This window comes from Schistocerca piceifrons, chromosome 3 (genome assembly GCF_021461385.2).
Source record: "Schistocerca piceifrons isolate TAMUIC-IGC-003096 chromosome 3, iqSchPice1.1, whole genome shotgun sequence".
NCBI classification, from domain to species: Eukaryota; Metazoa; Arthropoda; class Insecta; order Orthoptera; family Acrididae; genus Schistocerca; species Schistocerca piceifrons.
The window spans coordinates 749,415,235-749,433,443 of NC_060140.1; the positions used below are offsets into that span (position 1 = coordinate 749,415,235).

General features: G+C 40.8%; 1 protein-coding gene across 1 annotated transcript in view; it reads left to right on the top strand.

The window, feature by feature from the left end:
* Positions 1 to 18,209, top strand: part of LOC124789603 (fidgetin-like protein 1) — a 196,166-nt gene that overhangs the window by 31,292 nt on the left and 146,665 nt on the right. The window contains exon 4 of the mRNA XM_047257012.1: positions 5,859 to 6,047. Within this exon, the coding sequence (XP_047112968.1) occupies positions 5,859 to 6,047 (189 nt within the window). The remainder of the gene's footprint in view (positions 1 to 5,858; positions 6,048 to 18,209) is intronic.

Below are 18,209 nucleotides of genomic sequence, written 5' to 3' on the forward strand. Positions count from 1 at the left end.
GGTTAATTCTCCTAAGTCAAACGTACTCTGGACACACTATAATTAGACAGATGTCCTCCTGAGTGGAACAAAAGCAAGGTGTTTGTTTGACACACTTGTGTTGTGCAGTGTGGAGCAGCAACTGCAGCATTTCGTACTATGACATTTTTTACTGTAGTGAGCATACCATTGTAGAATAGTTCCCACACACAGTGTGACAGAATAGTGCACACTGTGTACATAAACAGTTGGATCCTTTCTGCACTTTGAAGGTTACAAGAGATATTGGTTACGCTGATCCCTTAATCTGTTCATTTTCCATGAGTTTGTTAACATACTGCTTGACTTGGAGTACTGGACATTGACACTGATAACATCCATTATTTCTTCTTCTGGCAACTCACCAGTCATTACATCTTTCATTTTTCCTGTTGTCTTGTAAGGAAAGTGGACGTATATATTGCAAGACCCTCCTGAGTGAAAGCAGCATTTTCAACCATAGCAGCTGCTGCTGTCTCTAATTCGATTTTGACGTGGTTATGGCTTGATGATTTGATTTGTGTAGCACTGTTTGAGATCTGCAGACCCAACTTATATCACCCAACCTACAGCTGTTGGATGTAACCTCCAAAAGCTTCTCTCTTTATGCGCACTTTCAGTGAATGCAGTGCAAGGACCATCATCATATTGTTCATAGAAATTTTCAGTATTGTTTCCTACCTTTTGCTGGTTATGTTGATTATCGGTGGTCGATATAACTGTCACTGTGCTTGCTGCTTGCTGATTGTTGTGAAACTGCCTCAGGACAATGTTACATGTGGAAGTTTATCAGCCATGTTGAACAGCTGTGGTTTCTCCCCACATTGCAGTTTCGTAGGTGGGTTGATGAAAGGTGTTTTTTTGGCTGTCAGCAAAGTTAATTTCACTGTTGGATTCATCCATGTGGTCTTTGTCAGTGTTCAGGACTAACTCAAAATAGGTTAAAACCTGAAGAGTGAACTTCTGTGGAATGGTTGTTGCTAGCAACTGCAGAAAACTTAGAATTGTATTGCAGGAAAATCAGTACTCCAGATTAAATATTTAAAAATAAATATTATGTGTGCTGTTTGAGGCTTTCCCGGCATTGCATCTGCTTGATAGGTTCCCGGGAATTACGCCGGATAATAATGGAAAAACCGCATAATATTTCAGTGAGACAACTGCCCGGCACCTTCAGGTGCTACTGTCACGTTGCTGAGAAGCTCGCCAATTTATATGTTGGCTTTCTAGAACAGCGCAGGTGCCAGCAGGAGCATAACATCATCGAAGGCCAATCATAGATGGCGTCGAATACCAGAGCCCGTTGCTGGAGAAATGGGTCGAGATCTGCGGAAGCGCGCCGCGCTGTGGGAAAATGCGGCCGGGAGTGACGGACCCCGTTCGTGTGCAAGGTGTTGGCGCGCGATTTAAGCATCTGCACTAAGGTTTCCCATCTGTGTTGACTCGGTGCAGTTGCTGATCTCCGGCTGACGATTCCTTAGTGCCGCCAAGGCTGGCTCCCAGGCTTTGCTCAGGTGAAACCTCATGTCTCTGTTTATTAGGTCACTGCTTATACGTATTTCGATCGCCTCTTTGATGATGGAGTCCCAGTATGTGGAAGCATACCAGAGGATCTTGGTTTCTTCATAGTTCATGCCGTGTCCCGTGTCAAGGCAGTGTTTAGCACCCGCAGATTTCTCTGGCTGACCCAACCTCATGTGACGTTTATGTTCGTCACATCTGTCTTTAACCGTACGACACATCTGGCCAATATAAGACACTGGCATGGGATTTTATATAATCCTGGTCTCCTCAGGCCGAGGTTGTCTTTAATAGCCCAGCATTGATTGCACTCGTGCTGGATGCTGGAAAACACATTTAATCCGATATTTCTTGAAAATCTGCCCATCTTAAAAGACATGCCACCGACATGTGGTAGAAAAACCAACCCCAAGGTGTTCTCTGCTTCTTCAGGCTGTTCTTGAGGTTTGGAGCGTGCTGGTCGAAATGCATTCCGGATCTGCTTCTCCGAGTACCTGTACTGGGCAAACACAGAGCAGAGATGGCTAAGCTCTGCCAGTAAGCTGTCCTGATCAGAGATGGCTCTAGCCCTATGCACTAGCATCCGTAACACACTGCTGCGCTGTGAGGGATGATGACAGTTCATAGCTTGTAAATACAAATCTGTGTGCGTAGGCTTCCGGAACACACTGTGACCCAAGGAGCTGTCTCTTTCTACGAACCAAAACATCCAGAAACGGGAGCTCACCATCTTTCTCTATCTCCATGGTGAAACAGATGCTTGGATGGAGGGAGTTCAGATGTTCCAGAAAAGAAGGAAGCGTTGCTGTCCCATGCGGTCATACCACAAACGCATCATCTACATATCTCCAAAAACATTTGTGTTTCAAAACTGCCATCTGAAGTGCTTTGTCCTCGAAATCTTCCATAAAAAGATTAGCTACTATTGGAGACAGAGGGCTACCCATCAGTCTGCTCAAAATACTGGTTGTTGAATAAGAAGTAAGTCGAAGTAAGCACGTGTTTGAAAAGGTGTAAGCTGTCCTCTTCCAACTCAGCTCCTATGAGTTGTAATGAGTCCATCAGAGGCACTCATGTGAACAAAGAAAACACATCAAAACTCACTAGTAAGTCTGTAGATTCAAGGCGCAGGTTCTTCAGTCACCATATAAAATCTTCTGAATTTCATATATGGTGTTCACATCTACCCTCCATGGGACTCAGAAGAGAAGCCAGACGTTTAGCTAGGTGGTATGTTCGGGCACCTATATTACTGACAATAGGGCGAACGGAACATTCTCCTTATGTATCTTTGGCAGGCCATAAAGTTGTGGCGGAACTGGTGCTCATTCCCTTAAACTCTTCTTCAGATGGTGAGGAAGTTGGCTGGATTTGAGGAGAACGGATGTCTTCCATTGTACAGCATCTGTCGGATCTTTCTGAAGATGACGATACACTGTATCCTGTAATAAGTCCATCATCTTGCCAAAATAAGATGTAGCAGGCAGAAGAACAATGGCGTTACCCTTGTCAGCTGGTAAAATTACGATATAATTGTCTTCTTTTAAAGAACGGAACGCTCTTCTATCTTCAGTGGTGACATTCTGCTTGGGTGCAGGCATCCTGGTTATTGATCTGCAAGCCTCTTGCCTTATTTCTTCAGCAGCATCATTCGATAGTTTTAAAATGCCTTGTTCAAAGCACTGATGAACTCCTTGATGGGCAAGGTCTTGGGAGTAGGTGCAAAATTAAGTCCTTTTTCTAACATTGACATTGCAGCTTCACTCAGTGGTTTATCTGTGATATTAAACACAGATGATGAGCAGAATTTTCAAGAAATATCGGATTAAATGTGCTTTCCGGCCTCCAGCACGAGAGCAATCAGTGCTGGGCTGTGTTAAAGACAACCTTGGCCTGAGGAGACCAGGAATATATAAAATCTCATGTCACTGTGGGAAGTCTTATATTGGCCAGACGTGTCGTACAGTTAAAGACAGATGCAACGAACATAAACGTCACACGAGGTTGAGTCAGCCATAGAAATCTGTGGTTGCTGAACACAGCCTTGACACGGGACACGGCATGAACTATGGAGAAACCAAGATCCTCTCGTATGCTTCCACGTACTAGGACTCCATCATCAAAGAGGCAGTCAAAATATGTATAGGCAGTTAATTAATAAACAGAGACACGAGGTTTCACCTGAGCAATGCCTGGGAGCCAGCCTTGGCGGCACTAAGGAATCGTCAGCTGCAGATTAATAACTGCACTGAGTCAGCACAGATGGGAAACCTTAACGCAGATGCTTAAATCGCGCGCTAACACCTCGCGCGCGCGCGAACGGGGTCAGTCGCTTCCGGCCACATTTTCCCGCGGCGCACTTCCGCAGACCTCGACCTATTTCTCCAGCAGAGGGCTCTGGTATTTGACACCGTCTACGGTTGGTCTTCGATGACGTTATGCCCCTGCTGGCGCCTGCGCTGTTCTAGAAAGCCAACACACAAATTGGCGAGCTTCTCAGCGACACGACTGTAGCACCTGAAGATGGCGGGCAGTTGTCCCGCTGAAATATTATGCGGTTTTTACAATATTATCCGGCGTAATTCCCGGGAACCAATCAAGCAAATTTTATGTGGTTTTAAATGGCTCGCTGTGCCCCCAGAACTATTTTCTGCCTGCTACACGGAATTGTTTAGTATGCTGAGGACACTGTAATGGTTGAGGAGGCATTGTGGTTAAAAATTCCACATTTACTCAAATTCCCACAAAGCCCTAGACATTGGATGGATGCACATGGCAGACAGGTGGGACCAGAATATCTACAGTGCACACCTTCTCGGAGATAACTTCTTTATTTTCATCTTTACGTTCACTGAGAATAGCAATGCCATCAACAAATCCTATCATTGATTTCCTTTCACCCTGAGTTTTAATCCTACTCTGGAACATTTCTTTTGTTACTCTCGTTGCTTCTTTAATGTACAGTATGGAATGAAAGACTACATCTTTATTATACACCTTTTTTAATCTGTGCGCTTTGTTCTTGGTCTTTCATTCTTATTGTTCACTGTTGGTTTTCATGCATATCATCCATATTTCCCTATACATTACACTCTTTTTCCAGAGAATGTCTAACGTCTTCCAACATTTTTCACTGCCAAACACTTTATCTAGAATAAAAAGTGCAATGAATGTATCCTGGTTTTTCTTAAGTGTTGCTTCCATTATCAAGTGCAGTATCATAACTCTCTCTCCGGTGCTTTTATCTTACCTAAAACCAAAACTGATTGTCATCTAACAGAGCCTCTTATTCTTGTCAGCAACTTTTGTGCTTGAACTGTTAACCAGATTGAGGATAGTTCCCACATTTATGTGCCCTTGGTATTTTTGGAATTCTGTGGATGATGTTTTTCTGAAAGTTTATTGGTATGTCTCCAGCCTCATAGACTCTGCAAAGTTGAACAGTCATTTGGCTGCCACTCCCCCCAATGATTTTAGAAATTCTGAAGGAATGTTGTCTATACCTTCCACCTTATTTGCTTGAAAGTTCTGCCTTTTTTGCTTGAAAGTCTTTTGAAATTGTTTTAAACTCTTGATCTAAAACTGGAACCCTTATGTCTTCCACAATGAGTCCAATGTCATCTTCTAGCACTTAATCACACCAGAGAGATGCTCTGTTTGTAACAGTAGAATATCTCTTGCACTCTTGATGGTGATACCTGAGCTTTTAATTTTGCTGATGGTTGTTTTTACCTTTCTATGTACTGAATACCATTATAGACTATTGTACCTAGAACTCTGTAATAAATAAAATATTTGTATACCTGGGCTCCCTCCCCCCCTCCCTCTCTCCCCTTTGCCCTTCCACCCTCCCCCTTTTTGGATGCCTACACTTAGAGTGCATTATAGAGACTGCAAGTTGAAAAAGAAGATCTGATAAGTCTAATTCTATACAAAATTCCTAACAACGGCTAAGACATTTTCTATGATAATGTTGAGGTCCAAACACATTAATATTTCAAACACCCCAATTTCTTTTACTTTTTTGTTTATTTTACAGTTTTGCTAATATTTCAGCAGCCTTTTTAGACTCTTGCATGTGTGTTGTGAATGTCATGGCCTTTACCTGCTGGTGTAGTACTTTTTTGTTTCATTCTTGGGTTAAGCTGTTCATTGTGCTATTGTATTGTTACGACATGATAGTATCATATAGAAACATGCCTTTGCTTTACAGCTACCACAGAGTTTACGGGAAGGACAGAGTTTGTTGGGCAGTAGTAGTTTTTAATTACTTTATTATTTTAATTAGGATTATCTTCTAAACATTATCACCTTTTCAGTGCCCAGTACGTCATCCCACAATGGATCGGCAACTGGTTTGCGGAATAATAATCAGCAATATTTGGGGTCTGATTTACCCGTAGAGGTAGAAGATAGCTTTAATGCTAATCGTGGCAACTCATTATTACATTCTAACTTGAAGCAAGCACCAATCCCCAACCACCCTTTGTTCCAAAAACAAGAAACAGGTAATATGAACTATCTCATTTTTTATTACAATCAATTTCCTTAGTTTTTTTAAGTACACTGCTAAATGAGTGCATTCTTGGAGAAACTTATTTTGTAAGAAAGTAATAAACTGAGGGACTGTAAAAATTGTTTTCTGGCTGTTATGAGAACAGTACAGTTTACTTTCTGCTGGGTCTCTAGTAAAACATGGTGATTAGATAACTAAGACATTTTCTGCCACTATGGAAGTGGCTTATGGGTAAGACATATTGGCCTCCAGAAGTGAACATGCTGGCTTCAAAAGAGAATAAATAATTGACTGTCAGCGTGTGACAATAAGTAATCTGCTACTGGTAAGTGAAACATAAAAAGGTCCAGAAGCCCAGCTCCAACGTCAAATCTAACGTAACTTCTCATACCAACTCCATTCACCAAATCTAACGTAGCAATCCTGTCAATTCTGGTTTAACATAGTACTCATACCATGTTTTACATTTTTGGAGGTGATAACTTTGCTGCAGAAAGTCTTGGGTCACTATCAAATGTTCACCAATTAATCTATTGGCGACACTTGTTTATTTGTCACTACTTTACAGGAACCAGTGCACACCAGATAGTACTCCAGCTGCACTCCACATGCACCTCAAAGTCTTTCAACAAGGTGTATTTATACACCTTTTAACAATTATGATCTTTGACATTATTATGTTATTTCATGTTTGATGTTGCAGTTGCAATAAGTTAATCCAGCAAAAACTGACATTGCACAGTTTTAGTAGAAATTAAAAAAAGTACAATGATAATGCACGTTTCTAAAATTAACGATCTTTTACAAGTGCAATTTTGAAACATACATACAGTTAGCAATAAAGTTCTTATTATTCAGTCCAGAACATTCTCAAATATCTTTATCTAATTTAATTAATTATGCAGTTGTATGAAACAATTTTGAGCTGGTAATATTTCTACAACTTCAGAATTACAATTCAAACGTTCAAAATGATATTTTCAACATTTGAAAGCTAAAATGCATAATAATTATGTACATCACAAAATGTTTAAATTGTGTTAAAAAAAACACTAATGAATCATTCTTGTAACATTATTTCTCCAGTTTAAACGAATCTTCTCTAGTTTTCGTAATATGTGGACATTGCATTGAATTTCTGTATATAATGTTCCAGAAACATTAATTACGAGTTTAATTACAGAGTTTTAGTTAGTGATTTCCATAAGAATATATTGTCTTGACTTGCAAAGATACATAAATGTTGAGCTTTTCCAAAATTAATGGTTTACACAGTTAATTTGCATTATGGTAAACAATGAATTATACTAATTGAATTATAATTACAAAACTGAATGAAAAAGGTTACTATCATTTATACATTGTTAACACTGATTCCAGAACTTGTTCTTTCTCTTCAAAACATCCCTAAATTCATATCAAAGTGATAATGACTTATTCTAACTGTACATTACTTTACCTGATTAAGAACATACATTAATTGGTCTGTGACACAGTTTAACATTTTCGTTACAACTATTTCACACTGTTGCACTAAGTGACCTTATTCACTAAGTGTCTTTATACACTACCCACATCTGTTTTAGCGTGTATCGCATACTACAAAACCTGCTGCATCGGGTACTCCACATGACCCAATACAGCCTGTTTCATTATATAAGGCAAAGTAACTTCTGTTTGCTGAAGAGCACCCGATCACTGTATTTGTGTAAATTTGTTGTTTTCTTTGAATCACTGAAATATTTTTGATATGGAAGGTGATAAAAAGCAACTCATTAACAATAATAGAAGTAAATATAGAATTCAGTTCATCACTGTTTACAGCAGACATTAATGACTGGAGGTTCTCTGTTGGTAATATGATTAATTATTATACTTGTTGGTAACTGTATGGGATCAGTGTAGTATGGAGTCAGCCCTGCTGACATAAAAGTGGTAACTGAGGTAATACCTGTGGCTATGTAAACTTTCCCAGCACATCAACTAACGATGTTTGTTTCAGATCTGCAGTTGAGTCATACAGTCATATGAAAATATTTCTGTGGTCCACCTGGCTGCCATCTTCAGTTGAGAACACTGTATGCTAATCTTGCCGGAACTTATTGGTTGCGTGAATGACAGCCCTTTTATATGCCACAGAAGGCCAACATCACGTGCGCTACAAATCTTAGTTGCTGTCCCATAGCGCATGTGAACTTAACAGTGCCCCAGCGGTGAAAGCAGGTAATAAAGGTTGAGTTGTTATCAAGTACCACTGTCAATACATTCTTCTGGCTGAGTTAATTACCACTGGCTTTTTTTGCCAGAAAAAACAGGATTCCAAATCTTGCTTATAGGGTAACCCTTGTCTTGATTTATAATGTTACCTTCCAGTGTAATTTTGATTGCTTCCTTTAATACACAGATCCAATAAAGAGATGCAGGGGCAACCGTTTGTGTGTTATCATATAATGTTCTGTGTCCTTCGGTAATACAGTATTCCACCACCACAGATTTCTCAGGCTGCATCAAACGTGTAGAGCAGTGGCACAGAGTTCATCTTTGTCAAATGGTGTGAATTACCTGTCCTGTATAAAATTTCCCACAATGTATTTGCTCAGTGCAGCAAGCGGTATCCAGCTTTCCTGAGAACTGAGCAGAAAAAATCAGACAAGAGTTTTCACAAATGTTGCGCTGGGCTCTGTCCCAACAGATGGCAGGTGGCCAGCAATCTCATCCATTAGAGAAGATCCAGATTTATTAATCCACCAGCGGACAGAGGTAATGCCATGGTTCTTCTTTCACAGGATGATTATGTGGGCAAAATGGATCTTTTACTTAAGGATTCACCATGCCGAAGATTGCAGAATGACCCACTGAATAAATAAAACAGAAGAGTCTGTCAGTTCTGAAGAAGTGTTAAAAAGCATTGTCCTGGTGCTGTCGTTCTACCAAGATTATACAGTTTGCCAGAAGTTCACAAACAAGGGATTCCACTACATCATATTGTGCCTAACTTAGGTGTGTCTGCATATGAATTTGGTAATTATTAAATGTCTATTCTTATCCCTGACTTCGGAAAATGTGAACATCATATTTCCAGTTCTATGATCTTTATCCAGCGAGTGAAGTCTTTGTGTCTTGGTCCCCCCAGACTTACTTGTGAGCTTTAATGTAGGTTCTCTTTTTACCTGGTTCCTCTTGAAGAATCCTCGATGGTAATTAGTGAAAAAATGGATATGGAAATGAGGAGTCTTTACCATCATGTGCTGACATTGACATATTTATTATTCAGTGGCAATTATTTGGAACAAACTGATTAGAGTGGCTATGGGGAGCCCATTATCCCCCAGAATCACCAATTTATTTATGACAGATTTAGAAGAAGGGCTACTGAGAACAGTGTTTTTAAAACTTGCCCATTTTTTGAGGTATGTTGATGATATGTTCATGGAAAAGGGTCTGAGGCATTTCCTGAATCATTTTAATTGAAGGGTCTGTAGGAAGGATGACATGACTGCGAGACATAGTGTTTACCAACAATGGGCACACACAGACCAGTATCTGCGCACAACAAGTTGCCATCCATTGTACCAATCCCCATGGGGGTTATGTGGATCTTGTGAAAGAGCACTTGTGCCATCTCAAATGCAGAGAGCTCGACCCAAGAGTTGGATCACCTGAAGCTTGTGTTCAAGAGCAGATTGGCTACACAGACCAACAGATCTATCGTGCCTTCGAGTTTGGATCTGTGCCTGAACCACAAGAAGATGCACATAGATTGGTGGCTTCTCTGCCGTATACTGTGGGCATATCTTCAAAAATAGGAAGGGTTTTAAAAATATGTAATATCAGAAGTGTATTTCATCTGCCAGCCAAGAATAGTGTGTTCTTTGGCTTGGCAAAAGATGCCCTCAGACTTATGAAGCCCAGTGTTTATAAAACCCCTTGCCATTTTGGGAAGTCAATATTGGCCAGACAATGCACACCATTCAGTCTGTGTGCTGAGCATCATTGCCACACATGTTTAATGCAGCGTGAAAAATCTGGGATTGCAGAGTACTGTCTTACCAAGGGACAGAAAATATTCTATGATAAGATGCAAATGGTTGCCCATGCATCTTGCTATTGGGACTGTGTGTTAAAGGAAGCTATAAAAATTAGACCGGCGGACAAAATTATAAATAGAGGTAAGTGTTACCCTTTAAGCAAGATGTGGAACCCCTTTTAACCTGACATTAAAAAGATAATGGTCATTGACTCAGCCAGCAGAATATAATGTCAGTGCTAATCAATAGCAATTCATCAGTTTTTTGCCAGCTTTAGTCATCAGGGTGCTGTATGTTCACTTGCTCTAGGGAGCAGCAGCAATGGTTTCTGATGCATGCGCTGTTGGCCTTCCGTGGTGTGTAAAAGGACCATCTACAGTATCAATCGGTTCTGGTGAGATTAACGTACAGTGTTCTCGCCTGGAGATGGCAGTCAGCTGGACCAAGGATATATTATATTCAGATGATTGCATGATCCATGATCCGTCTGCAGGCGTGAGAAGAATATCATTGAGATAACACCTGCTTTCAGCTAATATTTTTGCAGTACTACTAATCTCTCTCTCTCTCTCTCTCTCTCTCTCTCTCTCTCTCTCTCTCTCTCTCTCTCTCTCTCTGTGTGTGTGTGTGTGTGTGTGTGTGTGTGTGTGTGTGTGTGTGTAAGTGGTAAATAACTCCTTCATTACATTAATGTCTAATTTGGGGGCAGTACAGAAGGCAACCTGGAGAACAACTTGGATAGTCCAGGAAAGAGTGAAAAATAAGTGAAAGAAAATAAACAGAGACAAATGAGGGTGAGGAAATCATTGGTAGCATTTACACTGTGACAGAAATTAATTGGTTCATTGTTGGGCAGAATGAAGACATTTGGACTATCCTGGAAAGGTATTTTTATCTGCGTATTGGTATTGTTTTGATTATGTTGTTTGATTGCAGTGTCTCTACCTGTACATGGCAAGTTATGAAACTTATATTGCATTTGTAGATTTATTAATGTTATTACACAGTTTGTATCAATCACTCGCTTTTCAACAGTACATAGGCTGCAACTGTTCACTATCCACAGATCGTACCTGAAGGCATCAACTATGTAGGCAGTGAGGCAAGTTTTGAATAACATACTTCAGACTTGAAAATACACTTACATATACTGTGGAAATCCTCACATAAAAATTACCTGTTGCACTTTGCATTTGATAACTGTTAATTCTACATCTGTGTTCAGAACTAATTCATTGTTGTGCAACTAATATTTTTGTGACCTAGTACTGCAATAAAGTTGATGAATACTGGCTTCATATTGTTGTTAAGCGCATCTGTTAACTAAAAGCACCACATAATTTTAGTTATGTTATTGAAGTTTATGTTCACATGTACATAAACACAATAAGCAAACAGCATTTTCCATTTGTTAATGGATACAGTGTATGTGTGCTATTCTGCCTTACGGCAGGTCTTGTCATGGGTTAAGCTCCTTCCACTTTTGTCTGTCCATAGCCAGTCTTTTCATTTCTGAAAATTTGCCTCCTTTGATATTGTCCAGCATTTGATATCTTCTTTTTCCTCTTCCCCTTTTTCCCTCCACCATTCCTTCTATTCCTTCCTTCCTTCAATAAATAGTCCTTCCTCAAACAATGTCCAACCCATATCCGTTTTCTCTTTCTGATGACTTTCAGCATGTTTCTTTCTTCTCCAACTCTTCTTAATACTTATTCATTCCTTACTCGGTCTTCCCATTTCACTTTTTCCATTCTTCTCCATATCCACATCTCTAGTGCCTCCAATCTTCTTTCATCTTCCTTCCTCAATGTCCAGGTCTCTGCACCAGATAGTGCAACACTCCAGATGTAACATTTGGCAAGTCTTTTCCTCAGATCTTTATTTAGTGGCCCACAAAGTAATTTCTGTTTCCTCTTGAATCCTTCTTTTGCCATTGCAATTCTTTTCCTAATTTCTGTAGAGCAATACGTATCATCCATTATTACACTTCCTAAGTAATTGAAGTTATCCACTTGCTCTATTTCCTCTCCCCCTATTTTCATACAGCATTTTCTCCCCTTTCCTCCAATTACCATCCTTTTTTGTTTTCTACTTGTTAACCTTCATTCCATATTGTTCTAATTTTGTGTTTGGATCGTCTAACATTTGTTCCAGCTCTCTTGCACACTCTGCCATCACAACCATGTCGTCTGCAAATCTTATACACTCCACTCTCCGACCCCCTGTACAAACTCCTCTCCTTCCATCAAATTTTTCACTGATAATTTCCTCTAGATATATATTGAACAGTGTTGGTGATAAACAATAACCTTGTCTTACACCTCTTCCCAGTTCAATTTCTTCACTCATCACACCTCCTATTCTTACTCTTGCTCTCTGGTTCAAATGTAAATTTCCAATTAGCCGTCTTTCTCTCCAGTCAACTCCATGTTTCCTTAGGATTTCCATCAGTTTGTCCCATCTGATACAGTCAAAAGCCTTCTCAAGATCAGTGAACACAACATACACCTTCCTTTTCTTCTCCGTGTACCTCTCCTCTATCACTCTCAGTAGCCCAATGTCATCTCTAGTTCCCACTTCTTGCCTGAAACCAAATTGTTCATCTCCTATTACACAATTCAGCTTTCCATATAGCCTTCTGTTGAGCGTCCTCAGCAAGATTGGCTGCATGCGATACCAGGCTCACTGTTCTATGTTCCTCCCGCTTTTTGCTTTGCTTTTCCATAGGTATTAAGATACTTTCTGTGAAGTCCTTTGGCCATTTTCCTGTCATGTAATTTGATTACACAATTCATTCGACTCCCTTTTCCCTTCTTTCTTCAATGACTTTTAACATTTCCACAGGAATCTCATCAATTCCCATTGCCTTTCCGTTTTTCGTCTCCTTCATTGATTCTTCAGTCTCGCTAGTTAGTATTGCATTTCCTTTACAGTACACTCCTATAAAAATATTTTCATCCAGTTCTTCATAACATTCAAACCACAGTGCGTTGAAGCATAAGTCTAAATATCACCAGTTTCTGTGTAATGCAATTTATGTTACGATAGGGCATGTCTAGCTGCTCACGCAATTCCTGACACAGGCTGACTGCCTCATGTCCATGCTGGTGACTATGACTGCCTCCAGTGTAGTGCCTCAAATTACAAGCACTGCAACACTACCAAAACGTCCAAATCCATACTAAGCTTTTAAATGTGAGAGTAACTTTGTCTGTTACCTTTTCATGACTAAATTGCCAAATCAATTTTTATGAAATATGGTGTGGATATTAAAAAAAGGACCCTAAGAGTATGAAGTAGGGACTTTAACTTCAGTGAACATAAACCAAGTTAAATAATTATTATATTTGTTGCATAATGTACAGCTACTACAGTAGTCTGATGAATAGGTGCACACTCGTGCCCATGTCCCCCTTCCTCACGCATTGCTCGACAGTGTACTGAGCGAGATGGCACAGTGGTTAGAAGACTGGACTCGATTCAGGACAGTGACTGTTCAAATCTGTGTCCAGCCATCCTGATTTAGGTTTTCCGTGATTTCCCTAAATCACTCCAGGCAGATGCTGGGATGGTTTCTCTGAAAGGGCACGGCTGATTTCCTTCCCAATCCTAGACAAAATATGAGCTTGTGCTCCATCTCTTATGACTTCTGAGTCAATGAAATGTTCAGTCCAATCTTCCTTCCTTCCTTCCTTGCTCGGCAGCATGTCGTGCCCTCCACTGTGGCATGTGGGAAGTTGTTTGGCAGTGCAGTCACGCATTTCACAAGCTGTGTGTACCTAAATAGGTACACACATGAGGGCAGCTGATGTTTTTACATGTACAAAAACTTGCTCACCAACATTCATTGTAACAAAAGTACTGGTATGCGAGTGCAGTCGCAGGTAACAGCTAGTATTGCATAAGGTAGAATGGCAGTATGATCACACCACCACCTGTGTTAACAGATGAAGCCTTAAACCCCTCTTGAATGCAGAGTGGTTTAGGATAAGAGACGGGCTTCTGGATAGTTTGTTGCATTTCAGCAGTTTTTTTTAAACACACTGTAAATCATGCATTGGGCAAGTATGTGCTGAAAAAGTGGGTTACAGACAGAAAAGACCCACCGTGGTTTAACAGCGGAATTCGGAGAAAGCTCAGGAAGCAAAGGCAGTTGCACTCGTGGTACAAGAAAGATTGGGAGAATGAGGACAGGCAAAAGCTAGCAGAGATTCGTGCTGCTGTAAAAAGAGCGATGCGCGAAGCATTCAACCACTACCACCGTCATACCTTAGCAAAAGATCTTGCTGAAAACCCAAGGAAATTCTGGTCTTACGTAAAATCGGTAAGCGGGTCGAAGGCTTCCATCCAGTCACTCACTGATCAGTCTGGCCTGGCAATGGAAGACAGTAAAACCAAAGCTGAAATTTTAAATTTAGCATTTTAGAAATCTTTCACGCAGGAGGATCGTGCAAACATACCGACATTTGAGTCTCGTACAGATTCCCGTATGGAGGACATAGTGATAGACATACCTGGGGTTTTGAAGCAGCTGAATGGGTTGAAAGTAAATAAATTGCCAGGTCCTGATGGGATTCCAATTCAGTTTTACAGAGAGTACTGTACTGCATTGTCTCCTTACTTAGCTTGCATTTATCGCGAATCTCTTGCCCAACGTAAAGTCCCGAATGTCTGGAAAAAAGCGCAGGTGATGCCTGTATATAAGAAGGGTAGAAGGACGGATCCTCAAAATTACAGACCAATATCCTTAACATCGGTTTGTTGCAGGATTCTCGAACATATTCTCAGTTAGAATATAATGAATTTCCTTCAGACAGAGATGTTGCTGTCCATGCATCAGCACGGCTTTAGAAAGAATCGCTCCTGCGAAACGCAACTCGCCCTTTTTTCACATGATATCTTGCGAACCATGGATGAAGGGTATCAGACGGATGCCTTATTCCTTGACTTCCGGAAAGCATTTGACTTGGTGCCCCACTGCAGACTCCTAACTAAGGTACGAGCATATGGGATTGGTTCCCAAGTATGTGAGTGGCTCGAAGACTTCTTAAGTAATAGAACCCAGTACGTTATCCTCGATGGCGGGTGTTCATCGGAGGTGAGGGTATCATCTGGAGTGCCCCAGGGAAGTGTGGTACATCCGCTGTTGTTTTCTATCTACATAAATGATCTTTTGGATAGGGTGGGTAGCAATGTGCGGGCTGTTTGCTGATGATGCTGTGGTGTACGGGAAGGTGTTGCCGTTGAGTGACTGTAGGAGGATACAAGATGACTTGGACAGGCTTTGTGATTCGTGTAAAGAATGGCAGCTAACTCTAAATATAGATAAATGTTAATTAATGCAGATGAATAGGAAAAAGAATCCTGTAATGTTTGAATACTCCATTAGTAGTGTAGCACTTGACACAGTCATCTCGATTAAATATTTGGGCGCATCATTGCAGAGCGATATGTAGTGGGACAAGTATGTAATGGCAGTTGTGGGGAAGGCGGATAGTCCTCTTCGGTTCATTGGTAGAATTTTGGGAAGATGTGGTTCATCTGTAAAGGAGACCGCTTATAAAACACTAATACGACCTATTCTTGAGTATCGCTTGAGCGTTTGGGATCCCTATCAGGTCGGATTGAGGGAGGACATAGAAGCAATTCAGAGGCGGGCTGCTAGATTTGTTACTGGTAGGTTTAATCATCACATGAGTGTTACGGAAATGCTTCAGGAGCTCGAGTGGGAGTCTCTAGAGCAGGGCTTAACAACTGGCCGGCTTTGAGCGCGAGTACTCGCGTCTGCTGAGGCACGTGCTCGCGAGCAGGTGCAAGGTCGCGGAGAAGTGAGGGAGGGGTGGGAGGGGAAATGCGCGCGCACATTTCAATGTGATCTCGCGTTCTTAGCAGATTTAACTAGCCATCTGAATGCTTTGAACATTTTACTACAAGGTAAAGATATGCTAATTACTCATTTCATAGATCGAATACGAGCTTTTAAAATGAAATTGACACTTTGGGTGAGTCAGCTGGAAACAGGAAACCTAGCTCATTTTCCTAAATTATCATCCATGCAGGATGTACACAAAGACTGTGAACGTTATTCACATAGTTTAGTTGATCAGCGCTTTCAAGATCTGACAGCACTAGACAGTGATTTTGATCTGTTCTCTCCATATTCAGCGAATATTTAAGAGATTCGTCCTGAGCTGCAGCAAGAAATTATTGACCTGCAGTGTGACAGAGAATACAGAGACAAATTTAAGAACAAGAAAAACATTTTGGAATTCTACAGACACTTCCCTCAGGATAGATTTCCTCGTTTGCACAAACTGGCAGCTACAATAATATCAATGTTCGGTTCCACGTATGTTTGTGAACAACTGTTCTCTGCAGTGAAATGTAACAAGACGCACCTGAGAAACGCATTGTCCGATCGAAATTTAAACTGCACGCTGCACCTAAAATGGACAAGAACAATTACTCCGAACATAGACGCAATTGTAAAGGGCAAAAAGTACAAGATAACCGAGAATCCCACACTTCAGTGACACCTTTTATTGTGTAACTGTTCACAAATTAATGTGAATGTAGAGGCATACACTAAGCTAATAAAGTTATGTGGCATGTGTACATTCTCCTTTATTTGTTTCATTTGCCGCAGTAATAATTCGTGAGTGATATCCCTGCAGGTGGCCGCGGATTTACATTGACTGGCGGCAGCTGTTGTGTGCCCCATGTGACTTTCCCCACTCTCCGCTCTGGTCCGGTAGTGGGGGTAACGTGCTCGCGCTGCTCCGTGCTCGCGCCTTGCTGCTCACAGCTTGCTCCGCGAGCACGTATGTTGTGAAGCCCTGCTCTAGAGGAAAGGAGGCATTCTTTTCATGAATCGCTACTGAGGAAATTTAGAGATCCAGCATTTGAGGCTGACTGCAGTACAATTTTACTGCTGCCAACTTACATTTCGCGGAAAGACCACAAAGATAAGATAAGAGAGATTAGGGCTTGTACAGAGGCACATAGGCAGTCATTTTTCCCTCGTTCTGTTTGGGAGTGGAACAGGGAGAGAAGATGCTACTTGTGGTACAAGGTACCCTCCGCCACGCACCATATGGTGGATTGCAGAGTATGTATGTAGATGTAGGTACAGCCAAGATGCTGGGTGCATTAGTTGCGGTTATGAGTAGAAGGCTCATGATTGATGTGCAAGGAGAAATATTGAGAAAACCAGCAACTAAGAAATCAGTCAGGAAATGATAGCATGGGAAAGTCATGTTGCCTATCCAGTTGCCTCCGTCCTGAGCACAGGAAGGACTGTGGTCAACCGACTGACAGTTATACGCACATATTTAGGAAGCATTCATGGCTGGCTTGAATCATCTGGAGTTTTTGCAGGATGTGCCATCTTGAACTACCTCACATAAGTAAAGATTCTCCAGAACTAGATTTTGGACTGGTGGGTGGTCCCACATATTTCCAAGGTTTTTTCAACTACACTACAGAAGTTTTGCTGGGAAGCCCTTACGTATCCTCCATACAATCCTGAACCCTCCTCGCATGTTTTTCAATTCTTTGAAACCTGAATAATATACATTTGTTGCCTGTGATTTCCTTTGAATAAAGAAGTGCATGCCTAGGAACAATCATGGCTTTGTAGGCAACTGCAAACATTTTTCCATGAAAGCATCAACCATCTTGTGCCACAGTGGGATAAATGCACATGAAGTTATGCTGATTATTTTGAAATAATAAAAAGTTTACATACATTTTTATATGTCTTATTTTCATTTGACTGCCCTGATATTTTTCTAAATTTGTGAATTGCATGTAGACAAAAAAGAGATTTCCTGCATGCTGTTATAGTGTTCTTTCTAGTTTAGATGCTCATCCCAGATTATGCTGAGATCTGTTAGTGTGTTTTTTATGATAAGGTAGTTGAGTACCATCAAGGAGCATAGAAGGAACTGTTACACAAAAATGTTCAATGATCAACTTGCATTATGATATGACGATATCCATTCTTAGGGTTTATAAAAAATCTATTCACCAAGTGACAGCAGAACACACACATAAGACTGTTGTGATTGGCAAGCTGTTGGAGCCAGTAGCTCTTTCTTCAGCCAGAAGGGTTGAAGGGGAAAGAA